Source organism: Triturus cristatus, chromosome 6 (genome assembly GCF_964204655.1).
Source record: "Triturus cristatus chromosome 6, aTriCri1.1, whole genome shotgun sequence".
NCBI classification, from domain to species: domain Eukaryota; kingdom Metazoa; phylum Chordata; class Amphibia; order Caudata; family Salamandridae; genus Triturus; species Triturus cristatus.
The window spans coordinates 909843143-909862958 of NC_140589.1; the positions used below are offsets into that span (position 1 = coordinate 909843143).

The window sequence follows — 19816 nt, forward strand, 5'->3', positions numbered from 1 at the left end:
TGCCTCACTTTGTTAAATCTTTTGGGATTTCATAGTGTTTTTAGGGCAGCTGGCAAAGTATTTTGATCCAGCATTTGAACATGGTGAAGCTTCTGTGTCCTAAAACTGGTGTCATTTTGCAGAATAATGTCCAGTTGTATTAAATTATAAATGGCTTGAACACTTACTCAATTGCCTTTACTGATAAAGCTAATGCTTCTGAGATTTCGCTCATTAGGTCATACGTACTCTTACACCTTTTCTTGCTTCTTTTTTGCCTGGAAAGATCTCAATTTTTCTAGCTCCTAGGCCGGGTGGTTTAGGAGTAAAGAAAATAAATTGAATATTTCATCCCATCGTGGGCTAAAGATAGGGTACAGAAAGAGTAGGGAAGCTGAGAACAGGAGTAGCCCACAAGCAAGAATGAAGGGCCATTATGGGAAGCAGGGAGGATTCCTTAAAGGCTAGGCACCATGCCACTGCAGATAGGGCTAAATCTATTGCTTCGTAGCCAATATATTTTAGGAAATCCTGCTGTGAATGAATGAATAAACTCCTCAATGTAAAACAAGGGAGAGAAGGCCTTAAAATAAGATTTTGTGAGTCTGTGCATGTTCAACACTTCACACTGAATTACGGATGTTTAATGTTACCCAACTCTATGGTAGTTATTTTAGCAATCTAAGAATAATAAAAGGCTGAGTAGATTTACTAGGATTGGACATGGTCAGTGACGTCAAACGCATATTCATTGATGGGTTGCATTAGTCCACTGAGGCGCCCTCACATGCTCTTCTACCTTACTCTAATATGAGTATGGAAAAATGTTCAAAGGCTACGTAAAGTTTCCAGTCCCACGCGGTCCACAACAATATATCAAGGCAAACAGTTAGGAGGGAAGCATTGCTGCTTCCCCTGAAACACATGAGCAGTTTGAACAGAGGCTAACCTCGTTTAAAGAGCTTCAAGAAATTATGCTTTGCTAATCAAGGGTATAGCTTGGGGGGGGGGGTTTGTGTGTGCAACAAAATGCATTTTTGGCTTGGTAGGTGAGTCAGGTCTGTGTTGGCTTTTCTCATCATCCTGATTTCACTAAGAGGTTTAAACTTGTACATTTTTGGTTTCAAAACTTAATTGTATATAGTGACCGGTTAACCTAAAAAGTAACACATCTGCACCAACAGAAGCACTCTTTAATGGAATGCAGATGTATTACTTATTAGAATTCAAAAACATGGGCAGTAGTAGGATTTGAAAGCTGTGCCAGTGGCATGTTTCCAGGTATACTATTTGCAATCAAACACCTAAAAGGTAATGGGACAAATTCCTTTAAACTTTCTAACCACTAGCAGTCTCTCTGGGTAGCATTCCAAACCATCATTTTTCACCCACTGTGGCAATCTAGACAGAGAGAATGATTTAGGGCTTTGCAGACTGAGTAAAGGCAGATTGGGTAGGGATATACCAGGCGGTGACAGAAATTTAAAAAAGCCATCCTACTGTCCACTCTAAATAGGAGAGATGATTGGATGGCTTACCGCTGATAGCTCCTACTCTGTCGGAGAAATTTTTACACGGACGGAGCAAATTTTACTCCGTCAGCATAAAACTTGTTGTCTGTCCGCCATTGAAAATGAAACAGACAGATATTGAGTTTGGCGGACAAGAATGCTATCATCGTTGCAATGGAGTACCTGTCCACCAAGCTCTAAATCAGCCCCAGAGGCCCATCGAATGCAAATCAGTCCTGACCATGATCCTCATTGGAACAGTCCATCCCGAGCCTTGGTCATCTTACCCATTCACCCTACAGCTCACTGCTTTTTTATTAGGGAAATTTCTGATTCACACACCCTGAATCTCATTGATAAAGTTACGCGGCTGCTTTGCTTGGTTTGCTACTAAAGTGAATAAAGCTTGTCTTTGTCTAAGTAATCCGACCAGCAACCGACTATTTATAAAAAGGATCGCGGGTAGGTTTTATGTAACATTTGGATAAATATAAATCATCATAAATGGGTGCACAAAAGTTTGTCAGGATTATTCTTGACTCATTTATGAATTCTTAAAATTCTGAAATCTGCACACCTGTGAAACAGTGAACAAGCTGGTGAAGATTTACAATTTATTTTGTAAACCAGGCTTTGCACCCTGGCCACTCGTATTTTGCCCCAGCTTTAACAGTAAAACCATTAGTGCTGTACACAAATTGCGCTTGTGGTGGGTTTATCTCGTGATTAATCTCAGCTTTTATCTGGTCTTAAGCTGTAGCGGAAAATGTGAACAATGTTATAAATAACACATTCCTAATGTACCCTAAGTACTGTTTGCTTGCAATAATCATTATCTGTGCCTAAAACTTTAAACTGCAAAAAGAACTATTGATGGACAGAATGCAGAACAATGTCATACATTCACCCCAGTACAAAGATCTGGGCCTAAATCCATCGTTTTTTTGCTCACCATGCCATTCCAGTTTGGACCCAGCCATATGTAAATCAGTCTTGACCCTGTGCCCAATGGGAACAGTCCAGCCCGAACTGCCAGGCCAGGTCTTTAAACTGTGCAGAAAAAAAAAACACCCAGCACAAATGTAATTATCACCTGAGTGTCTGTGCCATTCAATTTTTTGTATGCCATATTAATCGGCTTCTTTCACACCTTGTTGCTGTATCTTCTTTGTATCCTGAGCTTTGTATATCCATCATAGACATGCAGATTGCATGCGGGCGGGGCACCAAAATATTTAAACCTTTGCTGGCTATAGGACTAAATTAAATAATGGAAACAAAATGGAGTATTTTTACAGTTTTGTGGAAAAGTGCATGCACACCGAAATGTATTAGATCGGAGCAGACTGTTATTTCACGAGGAAAATGTGAAATGTGAAACAGTTGATGTTACTTCACCTCACAGCCAGCCACTGCCTGTCAACATACAGGTGAACCTTATCGATGCGGATGTTGTTGGCATAGTGAAATCGCTTCGGTAGGTTGGGAGTCAAGTAGGGTTTGAAATGCTGGTTTGGCTTCCGGCACTAAAATAAGTAAACAGAGTACAACTGGTTAGGTTTAGAAAGATCCCCTCAATAACTCATGTGTAAAACGCTCACCATTGTCTCAGGGAGGGGGGGTGAGGTCTGTGTGTGTGTGTGCGTGCGTGCATGTGTGTGTCTTTTACACATATGAAATGGAGTACTTCTTCCACATATAGATATTTGAGAAAATGAGCATGAAAAGCAATGTAGCAAATCTACAAGCTACAATCCTTGTCTCTTTTCACCAAATGAAAGTACATTTTCAGAGAAATACATTCTGAAGAACTAGAGCTGAAAAACTACTTCTCCGCATTTCATTAAGTGGCTATTAGAATTCTAGTCAGTGCTTGCTGCCTCTGAACCTAAGCATTGTGCTGTCACAACCAAGGCTCCCTCTAATGTTTTTCCTCTGTGTGCAGCAGAGTCTCTAAGGTCGCTGTGCGCTGCAGCCAAGGTTATGTTTGCCATGAACCAGACAGGACCCGGCCATCTAAAACCCTGTCATAGACTCTGCTTCTAGGTAACTCCTGAAAACTACGCCCTTCCTAACTTCACCCACTCTATTTTTAGGCTCCTGAAGAAACTCCCTTCTATTTCCAGGACTGGTGACAAGCACGAGGTGGGCTTTCAAAATCATCTGAAAGCACCTTATGGGTGAGAAGCCACGATTTATAAATAACTTTTTATTGATTGATGTAATGGACAGTTATCTTTGAGAAACTGGTATGGCCCGGAGCACCTCTGACTGCACCACAGAATGCATTTTCCATTCCATAAGTACCATTGAGCAGTTTAAGGATCATTACATTGGGAATTGTAGCATCTGTTATTCACAGTGTTTAAAAGAGGCAAAACTCCGGAATGAGTTTCCCATTGATGAAATCTTGTAAACAACTGTATAATTCCCCATTTTCTAATATTTACCCTCCTATTTGTAGGAAAATGGGGGTCTAAGGAATGTGCAATGAAAGAATAACTTCTATTTTTGATGTGAGTGGAATGAGAATCCTTAGATGACTGTAAAGATTTATAATATTTGTGCAATGGTGAAGGCTTTGGATAATTACATTGTTGAAATGTAATATTATAAACTTTAGGAGCTGCATATGTAGTGAAACGCAATAGAACATTGTCGAAATAAATCAGGTGTTTGTTAAGCGCGACTACTCACTCATAAGGGTCTCAAGGTGCTGTGGGGTGGGGGGGGGGGGGGGGGGTTCGCAGGTTCCAGTCCATCAAGGAGGGGGTCTGTTGAAGAGCCAGGTTTTGAGGTTTCTTGCGAAGATGGGGAGCGATGTTATCTGTCTGAGGTGGAGCGGAAGGTCGTTCCAGGCTCTGGCCGCGTGGAAGGAGAAGGAGCGGCCTCCCGATCTGGTATTTCTGGTGCGGGGGACCACGGCGTAGGAGAGCTGGGCTGATCGTAGGGTCCTTTGGGGTGCGTGGAATTTGAGTCGGCTATTCAGGTATGCTGGTCCGGTGTCGTGGAGGGCCTTGTGATCGTGGGTTAGCATCTTGAAGGTGACTCTAGCTTCGATGGGGAGCCAGAGGAGTGTGCGCAGGTGCTGGGAGATGTGGCAGTGTCTTGGCAGGTTGAGGACCAGTCTTGCGGTGGCGTTTTGGATGTTCTGTAGCTTGCGGGTGAGGTTTTTGTTTATTCCGGCATAGAGTGCGTTGCTGTAGTCGAGCCTGCTGGTGACCAGGGCGTGAGTGACGGTCTTTCTGTGTTCGAGGGGGATCCATTTGAAGGTCTTACATAGGAGGCGGAGGGTGTGGAAGCAGGAGGACGAGACGGAGTTGATCTGGCGGTCCATTTTGAGCTCTGAGTCCAGGATGATTCCCAGGTTGCGTGTGTGGTCCATGGGGGTGGGCGGGCTTCCGAGGGCGGGGGGCCACCAGGTGTCGTTCCAGGCGTCTGGGTTTGGGCCCATGATGAGTACTTCCGTTTTGCTGGTGTTTAGTTGTAGGCAGCTGTTTTTCATCCATTTGGCGACGGCTTCCATGCCTTCTCGAAAGTTGTGTCTGGCGGTGTTGGGTTCGTTGCATAGGGAGAGGATGAGTTGGGTGTTGTCTGCAAATGACACAATGTTGAGTCCGTAGGTTCTGATGATGGGGGCGAGTGGAGCCATGTAGACGTTGAAGAGCGTAGGGCTGAGGGAGGACCTCTGTGGGACTCTGAAGGTGGTAGGTGTAGGGTCCAAGAGGAAAGGGAGAAGTCTGACCCACTGCGTTCTGCCGGAGAGGAAGGAGCGGATCCAGTCGAGGACCTTGTCTTGGATCCCTGCGTCATGGAGTCTGCGTATTAGGGTGCGGTGAGAGGCTGTCGAACGCCGCTGGGAGGTCAAGGAGGATGAGGGCTGCTGTTTCTCCTTTGTCCAGTAAGGTACGGATGTCATCTGTTGCAGCGAGGAGGGCGGTTTCCGTACTGTGTTTTTTTCTGAAGCCGGATTGGCAGGAGTCGAGGATGTTGTGCTCTTCGATGAATGTGGCGAGTTGGCTGTTGATGGCTTTCTCGATGACTTTCGCTGGGAACGGGAGCAGGGAGATGGGTCTGTAGTTTTTGAGGTTGGTGGGGTCCGCCGAAGGTTTCTTCAGGAAGGGGTTGCTCTCAGCGTGTTTCCAGTCGTCAGGGAACGAGGCGGTTGCCAGGGAGCGGTTGATGGTGTGGCAGAGCATGGGTGCGATGGTGTCGGCAGCTCTATTGAAAATGTGGTAGGGGCAGGGGTCTGTGGGGGCCCCAGAGTGGATTAACTTCATCGTCCTCAGTGTGTATTCAGTGGTGAGGGCCGTCCAGTTGTCGACCGCTGGCTTCAGGGTGTCGGGGGTGGTTGGTGAGGGTTCAGTGTGTTGGTTGTCTTCGTCAAAGTTGTCGTAGATGCTCTTGATTTTGTGGTGGAAAAATGTGCTGAGTTTGTCGCAGAGGTCTTGTGAGGGAGGGATGTCGGTGGACTCGCTGGTGGGTTGGGCGAACTCCTTGATGATGTTGAAGAGTTCTTTGCTGTTGTGTGCATGGGTGGAGATTCTGTCTTCATTCGCTTTTTTCCTCGTTTTTCTGATGAGTTGGTGTTGGGGGTTGGTGGCGGCTCTGAAGTTGGTGTGGGCTTCTGTGGATTTGGTGTTCCTCCAGGCCTTTTCGTGGCGGCGGCAAGTGCGTCTGGATTCTCGAAGTTCGGTGGTGAACCATCTAGTTTTCTTGACGTGGGTGTTGTTGTTTTTCTTGAGGGGGGCTATGGTGTTGGCGCTGTTGGAGATCCATCTGTGCATGGTTCGGGCTGCAGTGTTGGTGTCGTCGTTTTCCGTGATGGTTGGGGTGGAGTTGCTGAGTGATGAGGTTAGCTGGTCATCGGTGATTCTGGTCCAGTTTCTTCGTGGGAGCAGGTGCTGGTGTCTGTGGATGGTGGGTGTTCTGAAGGTGAAGTGGACGCATCGATGGTCAGTCCATTGGAGTTCGGTGGTGTGGCTGAAGGTGATGGAGATTCCTGTTGTGAAGAGGGGGTTGAGGGTGTGTTCTGCTGAGTGTGTGGGTTCGGTCACGATCTGGCGGAGTCCAATGTTGTGGAGGTTGTCCAGGAGGGATGTCGTGCTGGGGTCCAGTTGGTTGTCGAGGTGGAAGTTGAGGTCTCCCAGTAGGGTGTAGTTGGTGGACGCGATGGCATGCGGGGAGATGATGTCCGTAATGGAGTTGGCGAAAGGTCCACTGGGTCCAGGGGGTTGGTAGATGAGGGTTCCTCAGAGGGTGGAGGTAGGGCTGGCCAGTATCTTGAAGTGAAGGTTTTCCATCAGGTCTGTGGGCTCGTCGGTGAGTGTGCTCAGGCGGAGGGTGGATTTGTGGATGATGGCGATTCCTCCTCCCGGGTGGGTGGGGCGGTCCTTCCTGGAGATCTTATATCCTTGGGGAATGGCAATGGCGATGTCTGGTCCCGAGGTGGTGTTGGTCCAGGTTTCGGTAAAGAATGCTACGTCCGGGGTAGTGCTGTCGAGGAGGTCCCAGATTTCAGTGGCGTGTTTGTGGAGGGATCGGACATTGAGGAGGATGCATTGCAGGGTCTTCGGTTCGGTTGTGTTGTTGCAGGCGGATTGCGCTGGGTCAGTGGTCTTGGCGGTGCTGCAGGTGTGTCGGCAGCGGTGACAGCTGAAGGGTCCATGGGTGTCGGCTGGTGATGCTAGCTTGCAGTTGTTGTTGCGGCCTGGGTTGAGAGCATGGAGTGCCGCTGGGTCGTAGCGTTGGCACTGCAGAGATCCAGGGTTCCTAGCGTTGGTCGCAGTCGGGTTGCGGACGGGCGTAGACGAGCTTGCCTGTAGGGGTTGGGGAGGGCTGGACAGCTGGGAGGCGGGAGCAGGGAGGGAAGCTGGATTGGGCTGGTCGCACTGGTTATGCTGGGGGAGAGGAGCCGCGGGGGCAGCAGCGGCGGGAAAAAATTGGCTGAAAAAGGCAAAAGGAAAAAGGCAAAAAGAGAGAGAAAAGTGCAAATAAGGCAGCAAAAGTGCAAGAAAGAGTGGAGGAAAGACACAGAGGACGCAGGAGAGTGAAAGGGAGATATTGAGATGTGGGTAAAAAACGAGTGAAAAACAGAGGAAAGACACAGAAGGAGAGTGAAGGGGGAGCTTGAAATGAGGGGAAAACGACTGAAAAAGTGCAAGAAAGAGTGGAGGAAAGACACAGAGGACACAGGAGAGTGAAAGAGGGAGATTGAGATGAGGGTAAAAAACGAGTGAAAAATGGAGGAAAGACACAGAAAGAGAGTGAAGGGGGAGCTTGAAATGAGGGGAAAAGGTCAGAAAATGGAGGAAAGACCCAGATACAGAGTGAAGGGGGAGATAGAAGTGAGGGAAAAAATGAGTGAAAAAGGAGAGAAAAAGCAGAGCAAGAGAATGGAGACAGAGGTCCACTGGACCACCAGGGATGAGGCGCAGGTGAAACCTGCGGGTGGAGGAGGGCCTCAAACACCAACACTCGAGAGTGCAGGGGCTTGGGGAAGGCCTCACTTAATTGATGGAGCTGCGAGGGAGGGAGAGCAATTTCACTGACAATGAGTCGAAGGAAGTTGCAATGTAGCCACATTTCTGAAAGTAATGACTATGGCAAATGCGAATTCCAAATAACCTCAATCACTTGTCTGCACTATGTTACAATAAGTGAGTTCAGCAAACAGAAGAAGATGATGGACGGAGTGCTGAAACTTTTCAGACACTCACCCCCAGTCACAGATCTGGGTTGAATCCATCATCGTTCTTTAGCTCACTTCGCCACCTCAGTTCAGACACAGCTATATGCAAATTAGGCTTGGGCGGTAAATTCCGTTCCGCTCGCGGAATTTGGGTAATTTCGCGTCCCGCAGAGAACGCGGAATTGCCCAAAATTCTGTGTTCCGCGGCTTCCACTCTTGACCCTGTGCCTCATGGGAACAGTCCAGCCTGAACTGCCAAGCCTGGTCTTTCCTGAACCGGAAACAAGCAACCTGGGACCGGTTCTGGGGTAACAACCCTCATCAGCCAGGCTAGCTTCTATCTAGTGGCAAAGTGAGCAAGGAACCCACGTCTGGGCATACCCTGCCAACTTAGGGCGAACAAAGCAAACACAAGGTGATGATGGACGGAGCGCTGAAACCTTTCAGACACTCACCCCCAGTCACAGATCTGGGTTGAATCCATCATTGTTCTTTAGATCACTTCGCCACTTCAGTTCAGACCCAGCTATATGCAAATCAGTCTTGACCCTGTGCCTCATGGGGACAGTCCAGCCCAAACTGCCAAGCCAGGTTTTCCCTGAACCGGAAACAAGCATCCTGGGACCGGTTTCGGGGTAACACCCCTCATCAGCCAGGCTAGCTTGAATCCAGTGGCAAAGTGAGCAAGGGACCAACGTCTGGGCATACCCTGCCAACTTAGGGTGAACAAAGCAAACACAAAGAGAGGATTGACGGAGCGCTGACACTTTTCAGACACTCACCCCCAGTCACAGATCTGAGTTGAATCCATCATCGTTCCTTAGCTCACTTCGCCACCTCAGTTCAGACCCAGCTACATGCAAATCAGTCTTGACACTGTGCCTCATGGGAACAGTCCAGCCTGAACTGCCAAGCCAAGTCTACAATAAGTGAGTTCAAAATTTGTTAAGGGCCTCATTATGAGTCCGGCGGTCCTTAGCACTGCCGCACTTGTGGTGTCATTACGACCACCGCCACAATGAGGGCTGGTCAGCAGCATTAGGAGTGTGGCAGTCAGATCACCACATGACCCCTCCGTTCCCCAGGGATCCAGGATCCCGTGGCGGTCATGCAGCGGTCTTGGACACTAAAATGTTAGTGGTGCTGCTTAAGCTCTGCCAAGCATATGAAGAGTTGCCTGTCCACTGCCCTTTTCTGGGTGGTTAGCTCGCCATGAAAAGGGTGGTGAAGAGGCAACTTAGGTGGCTCTAACAGGGACCCCTGCCGCTCCTGGGCCTGCGGGTGTATGCAGGGGGGCACATGTTGTGCCCCTGGAATTGCACCCCTGGTCCTTTAAAGTGTGGCATGCACAACATGGCGCATGCCACGCCATGCATGAATGTGCTGCAGCTGCTCTCATGGGGTGGACTGCATTTTAGGCTTTCCTATGAGCCTAACAGACCACAGCCGTGAGCCCGCCTCAGCACAGCCCGTATAACCTGGATTAAACTCATAATTCGGCAGGCAGGCGCACCACAGCTTTGGTGGTCCTCCTGCGGATGGCACGTGGCAGTGCTGCAGCAGAACTGCCATACTCGTAATAAGTTCCCTACATCTTTAGCCATTAGACTATTTAGAGGGGATAGGCAAATTGGTGGCACAACATGCATTTTATCACTATGGGAATAGGCCCCAAGAAGTGTGGCAGTTGTGTTTGGTTTTCTTTCTTTCCCACATTAAAGACAAATGAACTAAACTTATGCTAACCAATATTGTGTTTACACTGTCCTCCATCTTGCAGAGATGTCACAATATATCACAGTAAATTCCCAGAGACTTTTTCTCACTGAATCCAACGAAGAACATTTAGAATTTCTCGAGCCACTGCTATACAATGTTGCTTGAATAAACTGAGAATGACTGGAAATCCAATGTACTACCACCATGAGAGAATGGTGGTAGTACCTAGTTACCTTTTGGTGCACATCCTGAGAACCAGGTACCCATGTAGAATGCATGAAAGTCTTTGCTGACGAACAATCAAAGGATATGTAGATTCAGTACCAGAGGAGAACCCTATTCCCCATTTTAAGAAGGCGACTCTATGCCGGATTTCACTTAGAACTGTACTGAGTTCTTTGTACCAATTATATGTATGCTTGGCTACTAAATTGCTGATGCAACCCTTGTCTGTCATTCTTACAGGAAGGTTGCATTGTTTGCAATCGAACTTGATCTAATTGTGGCGGATCCAATTGGGGACCATCAAAGTCCATTTAGGGACTGCACCGCTCCCGATCCTAACCGTTGGCGTGTCCTATGCATTGGTTTTCTGGATAAGTTTGTGCACTGACAGAAGCAGCTGTGTCCGAGCAGGCAATTAACTTTTGAGAGGATCAGGAAGGGATTGTCATGACTGAGATGTCATATTCTTATGCTCCCATCATTTTTTAGCATAGACCAAGGGCTGCATTACAGATGCAGCGCATTTCCCTTTATTGCGATGGGCGCACCTTTTAAAATTTCATTGCACCTCCTCAAGGCTTCATTGCCACTGCGCCTAGGTCTATAATATGGCGCGGGTGCAGAGGTGAAGGGATTCCCTCATTTGCATCGGGCACGTCCCCAAATTAGGGAACACCCTTTAAATATAGCGCTGGCGCGTTATGTGCGCTAGTGATATCGGTATTGCAGAAAGGGACGCACAAGCGTCTGTGGCCCCTTCTGTAATTCCAAAGAGCCACAGGGCATGTAAAGAGGGCACAAATGCCCGTTGCGCCCCCGGGGCACTTACAGTAATACGGCCGCAGGTCAATAATGTATGTTAATGAAACTGAAATAGTTGAAGGCATGTATGGATCTGTATTGTTTCTGCAACTTTTTCCCCTATCAGGAGGGATAAGGGACTGAACTTGCCCCTTTTAAAAGGAACATTTACTTTAATAAACAATGAGAAGATTGTGCCTCATTGCAAACAAAGGCTTTAAGGTCATCAACATCATAATCAATCCAATCTTCTAACTAATGCAACATCCCTTTTAAGAACACAACAAATATATGAAAAAGTGTAGCATGTATTAACACAATGGGCAACTTTTACTGATACATAGGAAATTTTAGAGGTGGGCAAGCCAACAAATTAACAGGGAGAGCCAAGCCAGAGACGAGCCAAGGTTATGGCTTGGCTCTTTCAGCCCATTCATGAGACGAGCCTTGAAACAATCAAAAAAGTGGATTTCTTTAAAATGTGGAAGCTTTGACATTAATAAGTCATATTACAGGACTAGAATAGTTTTTGAAACATGAACCATCAGTGAATTAATAGGCAAGACAGTTGTGGTGTAAACCGTTTACATGCCCCAGATTCCTAGAGAGCAACATTTTAGTCTAATAAATCAATTTACCCTGATCAGGGAAGGGAATCCATATTTTCTGATTTCATTTTGTACATATCAGCCAGTAATGAGTATCTATTTGATATTCCTTATGCTAAGGCTTTATCCATTTTCAGCAGTTTTTAGGTCTCGCTGAGCCAGCGCATGCGCTGCTCTTCGAGAAATTTAGTGTGTGGATTTTGAAAGTGCTGCCACAGGCTTTTGGTGGCCTAAAGCTTGCATGCACGCGAGCGTGCACGCACGCAGCCGCCATCTGTCTTTCCTCCGTCACATCAACGCGCTTGATCGCGATCACTTTTACTTTCGCGGGCTGCTTGACTGTGTCACTTTCACGGCCGCGCGACCAATGCTTGTTTTCTACTGTTCTTTTGACCCTAAATAATATTTTCATTTCTGTTGCTTAGATAAAAAAATTCAGTATGTTTGTGAAATTTGGCTATCTTCGTGGAAAATTGATGACGGTAGGCAAAAAAACCTTAGCTGATGGAACTCGACGCAAAAAAAAGCTTAGCTGTGGACAAAAAAATAGTTTCGCTCCAAAAGGAAATGACTTCAAAGAAGGCGCAGGCAGCTTCGAGTTCACTTAAGACACTTGATGAACCAGAAAGCGTCTTACAAACAAACTTACAGCCGCAGCGTAACATGTGCAGGGCCGGCGCCAAGTCCACGCTCATAAAACTCCTCACTGCAGTGGGCATCATGTTTATCATCTGCCTGCCGGAGATGTTCAAGATGCGCGAAGGTAGGATTAACGCATTAATGCCCACAGGCCGCCTTCTGTCTCAAAGGAATGCCATACGTGGCAAATAAAAGGGCAATTTCCCAATCCGCGCGCCGATGTGTGCAATGTGCGTGTTAGAACGCGGGTATTTGGAGTCTGCTGAAACCGTTAACAATGTAGGACGTTTCAGCTTTTATTTTTTATCCATCTTCTGTTTCTTTACTAGTGGCTGGCAGGTGGAATATGCTTCCCAAATCATCATTTTTATACCTTAAAAACCATTAAGGTTGGGGAAAGCAACCCACCCACAAACATTAATCAAAAAATATGTGGTAATACGAGGGCAGAGGCAGGCTGTTGCATAAGAAGTTTATTTGAGCGGTGGCCCACTACCGGGGCGTGATCTGCGGTTATGTGGTAATTGTATTAGGCACATTTAGAACTGACAAAAGACGTTGTGAAGTGTAAACTGTAACCCACCATGTTATCTCCGGGAAGCGGTGTGCTTCTAATCTGGTATAATTCTTATAGGTATAGCAGGAGTTCTCTTTGAAAACGTCAAACACCTCCTGGGACATCACCCAGCCTCCGTTTATCCGTTAGTGCTGTTTTATTCTGTATTGTTTGTCCATCTTGAAAAGATTCCGAGAAACTGAAAATGTTAAAAAGTCCGTCCGTTCTTCCTCACAATCTAATTAATCTGCAAGGTATGTTAGGACGTGGTGTCTTTTATATTTGTTTCCTACTTTTCAAAAGCAGGCTGCAACCAAGTTGTGTATTGTAGGATAAAACAGACTTGGTGAGATGTGACGAGTGCAAGTTCCAGTTAAGACATTTATTAAGGGTAAATGCTAGCAGTCTGGGGAAAAAACGACTGAATTCTCCCCTGCTAAAAGTGATCGGAGGTTTGACCTCTATTAAAGACAGGAAGGTGCAGGTTATGACTATACCTTCTTTACTGTACTTCTCTAGTAGCAAAGCAAAACTAACATGCAACATGGAAAACAAGCATTGGCATAGCCAATAGGTCTCGCTTTTTGGACCTTATAAGTATTCAGTTTTGCAGCACAATATCCTTAGTGCAACAACATTAACTGTTGCATGGTTAAACACTTATAAGGTCCCAAGGGCGAGACCTATTGGCTATGCCAATGCTTGTTATATAGAGGGAACTCGACCTCACGGTATTTGAAGGCTGCACAGAAGCACCAGTTACATTACACAAGGTCACATTCAAGGTTTATAAGCTTGGGCAGATTAAGTGAATTGCCCAGAATCACAGGAGGTTGTTGAGCCGACGCAGAGACTCGGGCGTCATTCTCCAGTTCCAAAGTCAGCAGCTCTGGCAGTACTGCCACATCTCGGGTAGTAGAAAGGTGGCAGGCAGAAGCCGCATGAAAGGTTGGTTCTTATAGGCTCGAGGTTCCAAGATGACCTCGAGCTGAGCCAGAGCCGTGCTTTAGGCTCGAGTTTTTAATGGCTCGCCCATCTCTAGGAAATTGAATGCATGCAGGAAAATGCAGTATTGGTGCTTTTCTGGTTAACAGTGGTAAATATGTAGGACTGTAGTAACATAGATTTGTTAAAGTATCCCATAAACTCCTTTTAATGAGTATAAACCCTGAATATCGACCCCAGAATATCTATGGCCCTTGCTTACCTATAATTGACCTTGATGGGTAGAAACAAATTAAGGAGCCACTCTTCTGAATGTTGTCTACCAAATTGTGGATCAAAACTATGCATTAATCTATCAAAAAATATAATACAATAGCTTTCTTTGACTAACCATTTTGAGCAAAGGGACCTAGAGAAAAATATTGTACTCACTGTCAGGTTTTTGACAATTCCCGCAGAATCAACTGCAAAAAAAAAAAAAAAAGAGATAAGCAATCACTTCACCCTTTACACATCGAAGTCACATGATTACATTTTGTAGTTAGAAATGAATTAATCAAATTCGGCTAGAAATGAATTAATCAAATTCGGCAGTACAAAAGGAAGCTTCACTTAATTTACAATGTTGCAAGAGAAAACAACTCTGACTTTTTAGCAAAATCTATAGCTGTTTGCAAAAAATGCACAGGTTATCATGCTTTGAATGTACTGTGAACCTATGTTTAAAAATTTCTCATGGAAATTGCGCTCTACCTCAATGATATCAAGATTGCACCAAACATGACAAAATATTCCTTTGTCCACAAGATGTAAAAATATACCCTTGTGCGACTGAGTTTGAAATGGCCCACATCAGGAGCCTTAGGAGCATTATCATCCCACTCAAAAGCTTATTTGTATGTCTGGCTGCAGACACCTATGCACCTCTAACAAGCATAATGCAAATTATACTAAGAGTGAAATTGCATCTCCTCCCAGCCACTGGTGGTTGTAAATGTCAATCACTTTCATCCCCCAGCCATTGCTTGATTGTAACTTTCGGTTATGATATACAGTGTCTCGCCCTCGGAGTATGGCATATAGCCATTTCATTAGAGCTGTTGAAGGACGAAAAGATGGAGGGAGGCTCAAGTTGTATTTTTGTATTATTTGTGTTGTTCAGCTGTTTGGGATTTAGTAAAACATAATATTTTCAGTGTAAGAGGTAGAAATTGAAAAGGAAAGGCACATAATCATTTCAGCCAATCAGAACTCTTACATTTCAGTTTATAGTAAAAAGTGTTCACATTCCAACCTCTCTTGCAGGGGATGCAAATATCCCCTGGAACTCCGCATCTTTTGTATGGTTTCTGCTGCAAGTACTTGACAGTTACAGCAAGAGCAGTTACCTGCCAGCTCTCACTGAGCTTGCGATCAGGGGAGTGAGGGGGAAAGCTGCTCGGACCACGAGGGTGTTTAATAATCCTTCTTGCTTCTAGCAAACGTGAGGGAGCTTCATTTTCCTGCCCCCCTAACCCCAAGCTACTGTTAATGAACAAAAAGATGCAGGAGGCAGGGGCCTAACAGAAACCCCGCAACCCCTCCAGGCTTCCCCACACTGGAGGGGGCCCTCTCAGCCCCTACTGTAGTACTCCATAAAGGCCAACAGATACAAGCATTTAACAGCAGGCGCTGTTTATCTTCAGTCTTTCTTTTTGCAAGAGAGGTATTTTTTTGCAGTTCTAGATTGCGCAAGCTTTAAATGAACGCCAGTTTCATTACACAAGAGCATACTCATGTGTTTTTAACATGTATGTGGTGGAAAAAAAAACAAGGTTGTAAGTTGTAGCTCTTGTTTCGTGCGGGTGTAGGCCTAGAAGGAAAGGTATCCCAGTGTCTCTGTAAAATTGAGTCCTGGTGTGCAAAAAAAGAGAGCGAGAAACAGGGAAAAAAATCTGAATGTGTGTGCATGTATTTTGTGAGTGTGTGTGAGAGTGTGCTAGTGTTTGTGTGTGTATGTGTGTGTACACGTAAAGGGGCGTAGCCTACCCCCAAGCACCCGATAGTGCACGAGGCCTGGCCTCCAGGGCCCCTCAGCCATTTGGCCTTGTTGTCCTGATATTGTTTAGCTCAGGGTTCTCCAAAGTCGGTCTTGGAGGGCCGAATCCATGCCAGATTTTTAGCATATCCATATTTAGACAAATGTAGTTATCTAAAAAATTCTGGCATGGATCCTTTAGCCTGCTGTGTCATGTGTGCAGAGTGATACTGACTGACACTGCTATGAAGAAATGATTACATTTTAGGAAGCCGCAGGTTGTTGAGGAAGCCGGGCTAGGGTCTTGTTAATTTAAAGAGTGGGTGAAGGCTCTTGCAGAAGGGCTGAGTGGATGGATGAAGCTAGGCCTTAGTTTTGGGATGTGGAGCCTCTCTATCCAGCCTGCCCCCTCAGAATCCAATATGTGAGCCAGCCTACATAAGTGCCATCACTAGGGATTCCATCCATATCTGAAAAAATACTGACCATTACTCCCATGTCCAAATCCCTAATGGTAAATAAAATTACAATTCGGCCTCTTCCATCTGCTGTTACAGAGCACGAAAAAGGTTCATGTGAAAAACATACAACTTCAGTTGTCTCTTTGTGCAGTTAGAAAATGTATGAGTCAATCAAGGGGGAGCACCTTTATCCTGTCACATAATATTAAACTCTTCTTTTACATCCATTTTGATAATACAAATTGAAAAACTTCAGTTTCATGTCATCAATCATGCGTTCCTCATTCCATTTGCATGGTACCAGTGGCGTAGCAAGGTGGGGTACGGCACGGGTTTTGGGGGCAGCGGTCTCTCCCTACTCTTATTTGCAGCAGTTGCAGGGGAATCGCCAGCGGCCCTGCTCTTAAATTCAGCTGCTGCGGGGGGCGGGAACACAGGGGCTGCCACAAGCGGCAAAAGGCCTAGCTACGCCACTGCATGGTACACACTACCAGAAGCAAACGAGAAGCACGACTGCCAAGTTTTCTTACATTCTGTTCTGTTAAATGAAAAAGTTCAAAGTCACCACAATGGCTTAGAGAAGTCGGTTCACTGACATAATATCGAAACCATATATATCGTGCTACAGGAATATTGTGTAAAAAATATCTAATATAACAAATATATAAATTATCTACTGGCGGTCGCCAGTAGATAGTTATAGTTAGGATCGTGTTTCCATAGGAAATCCGCAACATTCTATTTGGAATAACTTTGGCGCCGATTGACGAATCCTCGCGAAATTTTCAAAATAGGTGGGGCGCTCTGCTCCGCTCCTTCCCTGAAAGTCTCGGGGGGATTCGTCGAGCGGGGGCTGAGAAAAAGGGGGGGTCCCAAAACGCGTTTTCCCCATGCATTTTTCTATAGGACCTTTAGTCCAAGCTACAGCCCGAACGGCTGAACAGAATTACTTGAAATTTGGCAGAGAGGTAGTCCTCAGGTCAGGGATGTGCCTTTTGCAGGTCTGGTGTAAATCTGTTCAGTATTTCCAGAGAAAATAGCATTTAAAAGCATATATATATCTATAAGCGCGCACCGTGCGCGTACGGTGAAACTTACCGTACGCGCACTCTGCCGTGCGCGAGCGCGATTCTGATTGGTTGTTAGATCTTAGTAAACATTCGAATCGGTCGAAACCAGGAAGTGTCGGCCGCCATTTTGTCTCTCGCAGTCTGAGGGGGTGAAAAACAAAGGTGGAGAATGTGAAAAGGGGGCAGGGGGGACAGTTCCTGACCCCCTAGCCTTTGTCAGGGGGTCCCAGAAGGACCCCCAAGTGCCAAAATTTCCTTTAATTTGTTTGCGAAAAATCGCGGAGTATGCGTAGCGTGCGCGTACGGTAGAAACGGAAAAATTCCGCGAACTGCATAACGTGGGCATGCGGTGCGCGAAGTGCACCGTGCGCGTACGTTACGCGCACGGGGAAAAACCTTAAAAAATAAAAATAAAAAAATACATAACTTAGCATTTAAAAAACCGTACAAATTCACTGAAAAAACCATAGGTTTCACACACGTTATAGTTAGGAATTAGCATTTAAAAAACCTTGGAAATTTACTTAAAAAACCATAGGTTTCACACATGTTATAGTTAGCTGGACATTTCACTCGTGAAAAACCATTGAAATTCCCCCGTTATAGTTAGGGCAGGCAACTATAACTCACGCGACCGCAATCCTCTGCTGATGACGTCAAATATTACATCACTGATGACATATGTGTCTTTCTGAAAAAAAAATATTTGTAATATATGTATAGCTAAAAATTAATGGAAGAAGACATGGGTAAATAAGTGTCTAAATACATGGATGTAATATCTGACGTCATCAGCAGAGGATTGCGGTCGCGTGAGTTATAGTTGCCTGCACTAACTATAACGGGGGAATTTCAATGGTTTTTCACGAGTGAAATGTCCAGCTAACTATAACATGTGTGAAACCTATGGTTTTTTAAGTGAATATATATATATATATATATCATGTCATGTGAACAAGACTCTGTGGAGCTGAAACGCGTCATGGTAACTAAAGGAGTGAAGTAAAATCACCTTAGCACTCACATTGGGTCCGTGTCCATCTGTTCGGTGTGGATTTTGCCGGATGTGGAGAAGAAAGTGATATATATATATATATATATATATATCCGGCTCAACTTTCCGTCACGCCCCTTCACTCGCGGTCGGGTGCTTTCTCTGCGGCGACGGACACCGCACTCAGTCAACGCTCCGGGTACACAAGCACCAGCACTCACGGGAACAGTTATCCAATTATTCTTTATTGGAACAGCTCACAGCAAAACGCAAAACGCGTTTCAGCTATCGCCTTCGTCAATTGCTAGAGGCAACAACTTTGGAGTGGACATAAATACTCCCTTTGCATAGACAACAACATAGGACTTGCTTCAGTCCACTTTGGCGGCCATCACTGAACATGCAAGTACAAATACATTTCTTTGTTGCAATACAGTTCAGCCCTAAATCACACCCTGGATGGGTTTGAAATCCCCATTGGCGGCCATTACTGAACATAAATATAGTTCTCTTTTCGATAATACTGCCCTGAATGGGCCATCCACAAAATCACACCCTAAATGGGTACTTTGTCTGTCATATGTTGAAAAAACAATTCAAAATAATTAGAATTATATGCAGCATAATCAAAATCAATATATAGATACTTTTAAACTACAGGTGTACAGCCAACTCCTCCCCACTATTCAAACCAAGTGGCATTTTGGTCTGAACATCAATGATATACCTTGATTCAAGTTTCCTTAGTTGTAGCTGCCTGTCGCCCCCTCTGACATTTAATGGAACATGATCCAGGCAGAAAAAACTCAATAGATCCCTATTGCTCTGGTGAAAAGATTCGAAGTGCCTTGCCACCGGATATGACACATCTTTGTTCTGAATCGCCCTCATATGCTCCAAGATGCGAACCTTAGTTGGGTGAATGGTGCTCCCTATGTAATATAAACCACAGGGGCAAACCAGGCAGTACACTGTAAAACTGGTATTGCAATTCATCAGTTTATTGATCTTTCTGGGAGACTTAAGACCTGGGACTTTATAGTGTGTTGTTTTCTTGCTATTCTTACAGGCCCTGCACTTTAGGCATGGATAAAAACCAGTTATTTTCCCAAAGGGTGGTGCTATCCTTTCTTTATTGCAGTGGCTTTGTACTAGGTCATCTCTTAACGTTCTGGCTCTTCTGAATGTTAACGGTGGTGCTTTTGGTATGTCTTTTCCTAAGACTGAATCCGTTTTTAGGATGTACCAATTCTTTCTCAGTATGTTTCTGATGACCTGAGCATCCTCAGAATAGTCTATGATAATCCTGAATTTGTTGTCAATCTTACTTGCTGGTCTAGTAATGTGATCCTCGCTTTCAATCAAATCAAGTCTAGATTTTGTTTCTGCTTTCCTCATAGCTTCATTAAGGATGTCCTGATGATACCCTCTTGACTTGAACCTATTCATGCTTTCTCTTGCTGCTACTTGATAGTCACTATCTAGGGAGCAATTCCGTTTAATTCTAAGAAGTTCACCATAGGGTATGCTACTTATGGTCTTCTCAAAATGGCAACTCCGAGCATGCAATACGGAATTCCCTGCGGTCGGCTTTCTATGC

At 45.4% G+C, this 19816-nt stretch overlaps 1 protein-coding gene across 8 annotated transcripts in view; it reads right to left on the bottom strand.

Annotated features, from left to right (window-relative positions):
- Positions 1-19816, bottom strand: part of ENPP3 (ectonucleotide pyrophosphatase/phosphodiesterase 3) — a 783610-nt gene that overhangs the window by 272856 nt on the left and 490938 nt on the right. For all 8 annotated transcript variants that reach the window (XM_085611575.1, XM_085611577.1, XM_085611569.1 and 5 more), the window contains exons 15-16: positions 14107-14138; positions 2889-3016 (exon numbers count right to left, since the gene is read on the bottom strand). In XM_085611575.1, the coding sequence (XP_085467701.1) occupies positions 2889-3016; positions 14107-14138 (160 nt within the window). The remainder of the gene's footprint in view (positions 1-2888; positions 3017-14106; positions 14139-19816) is intronic.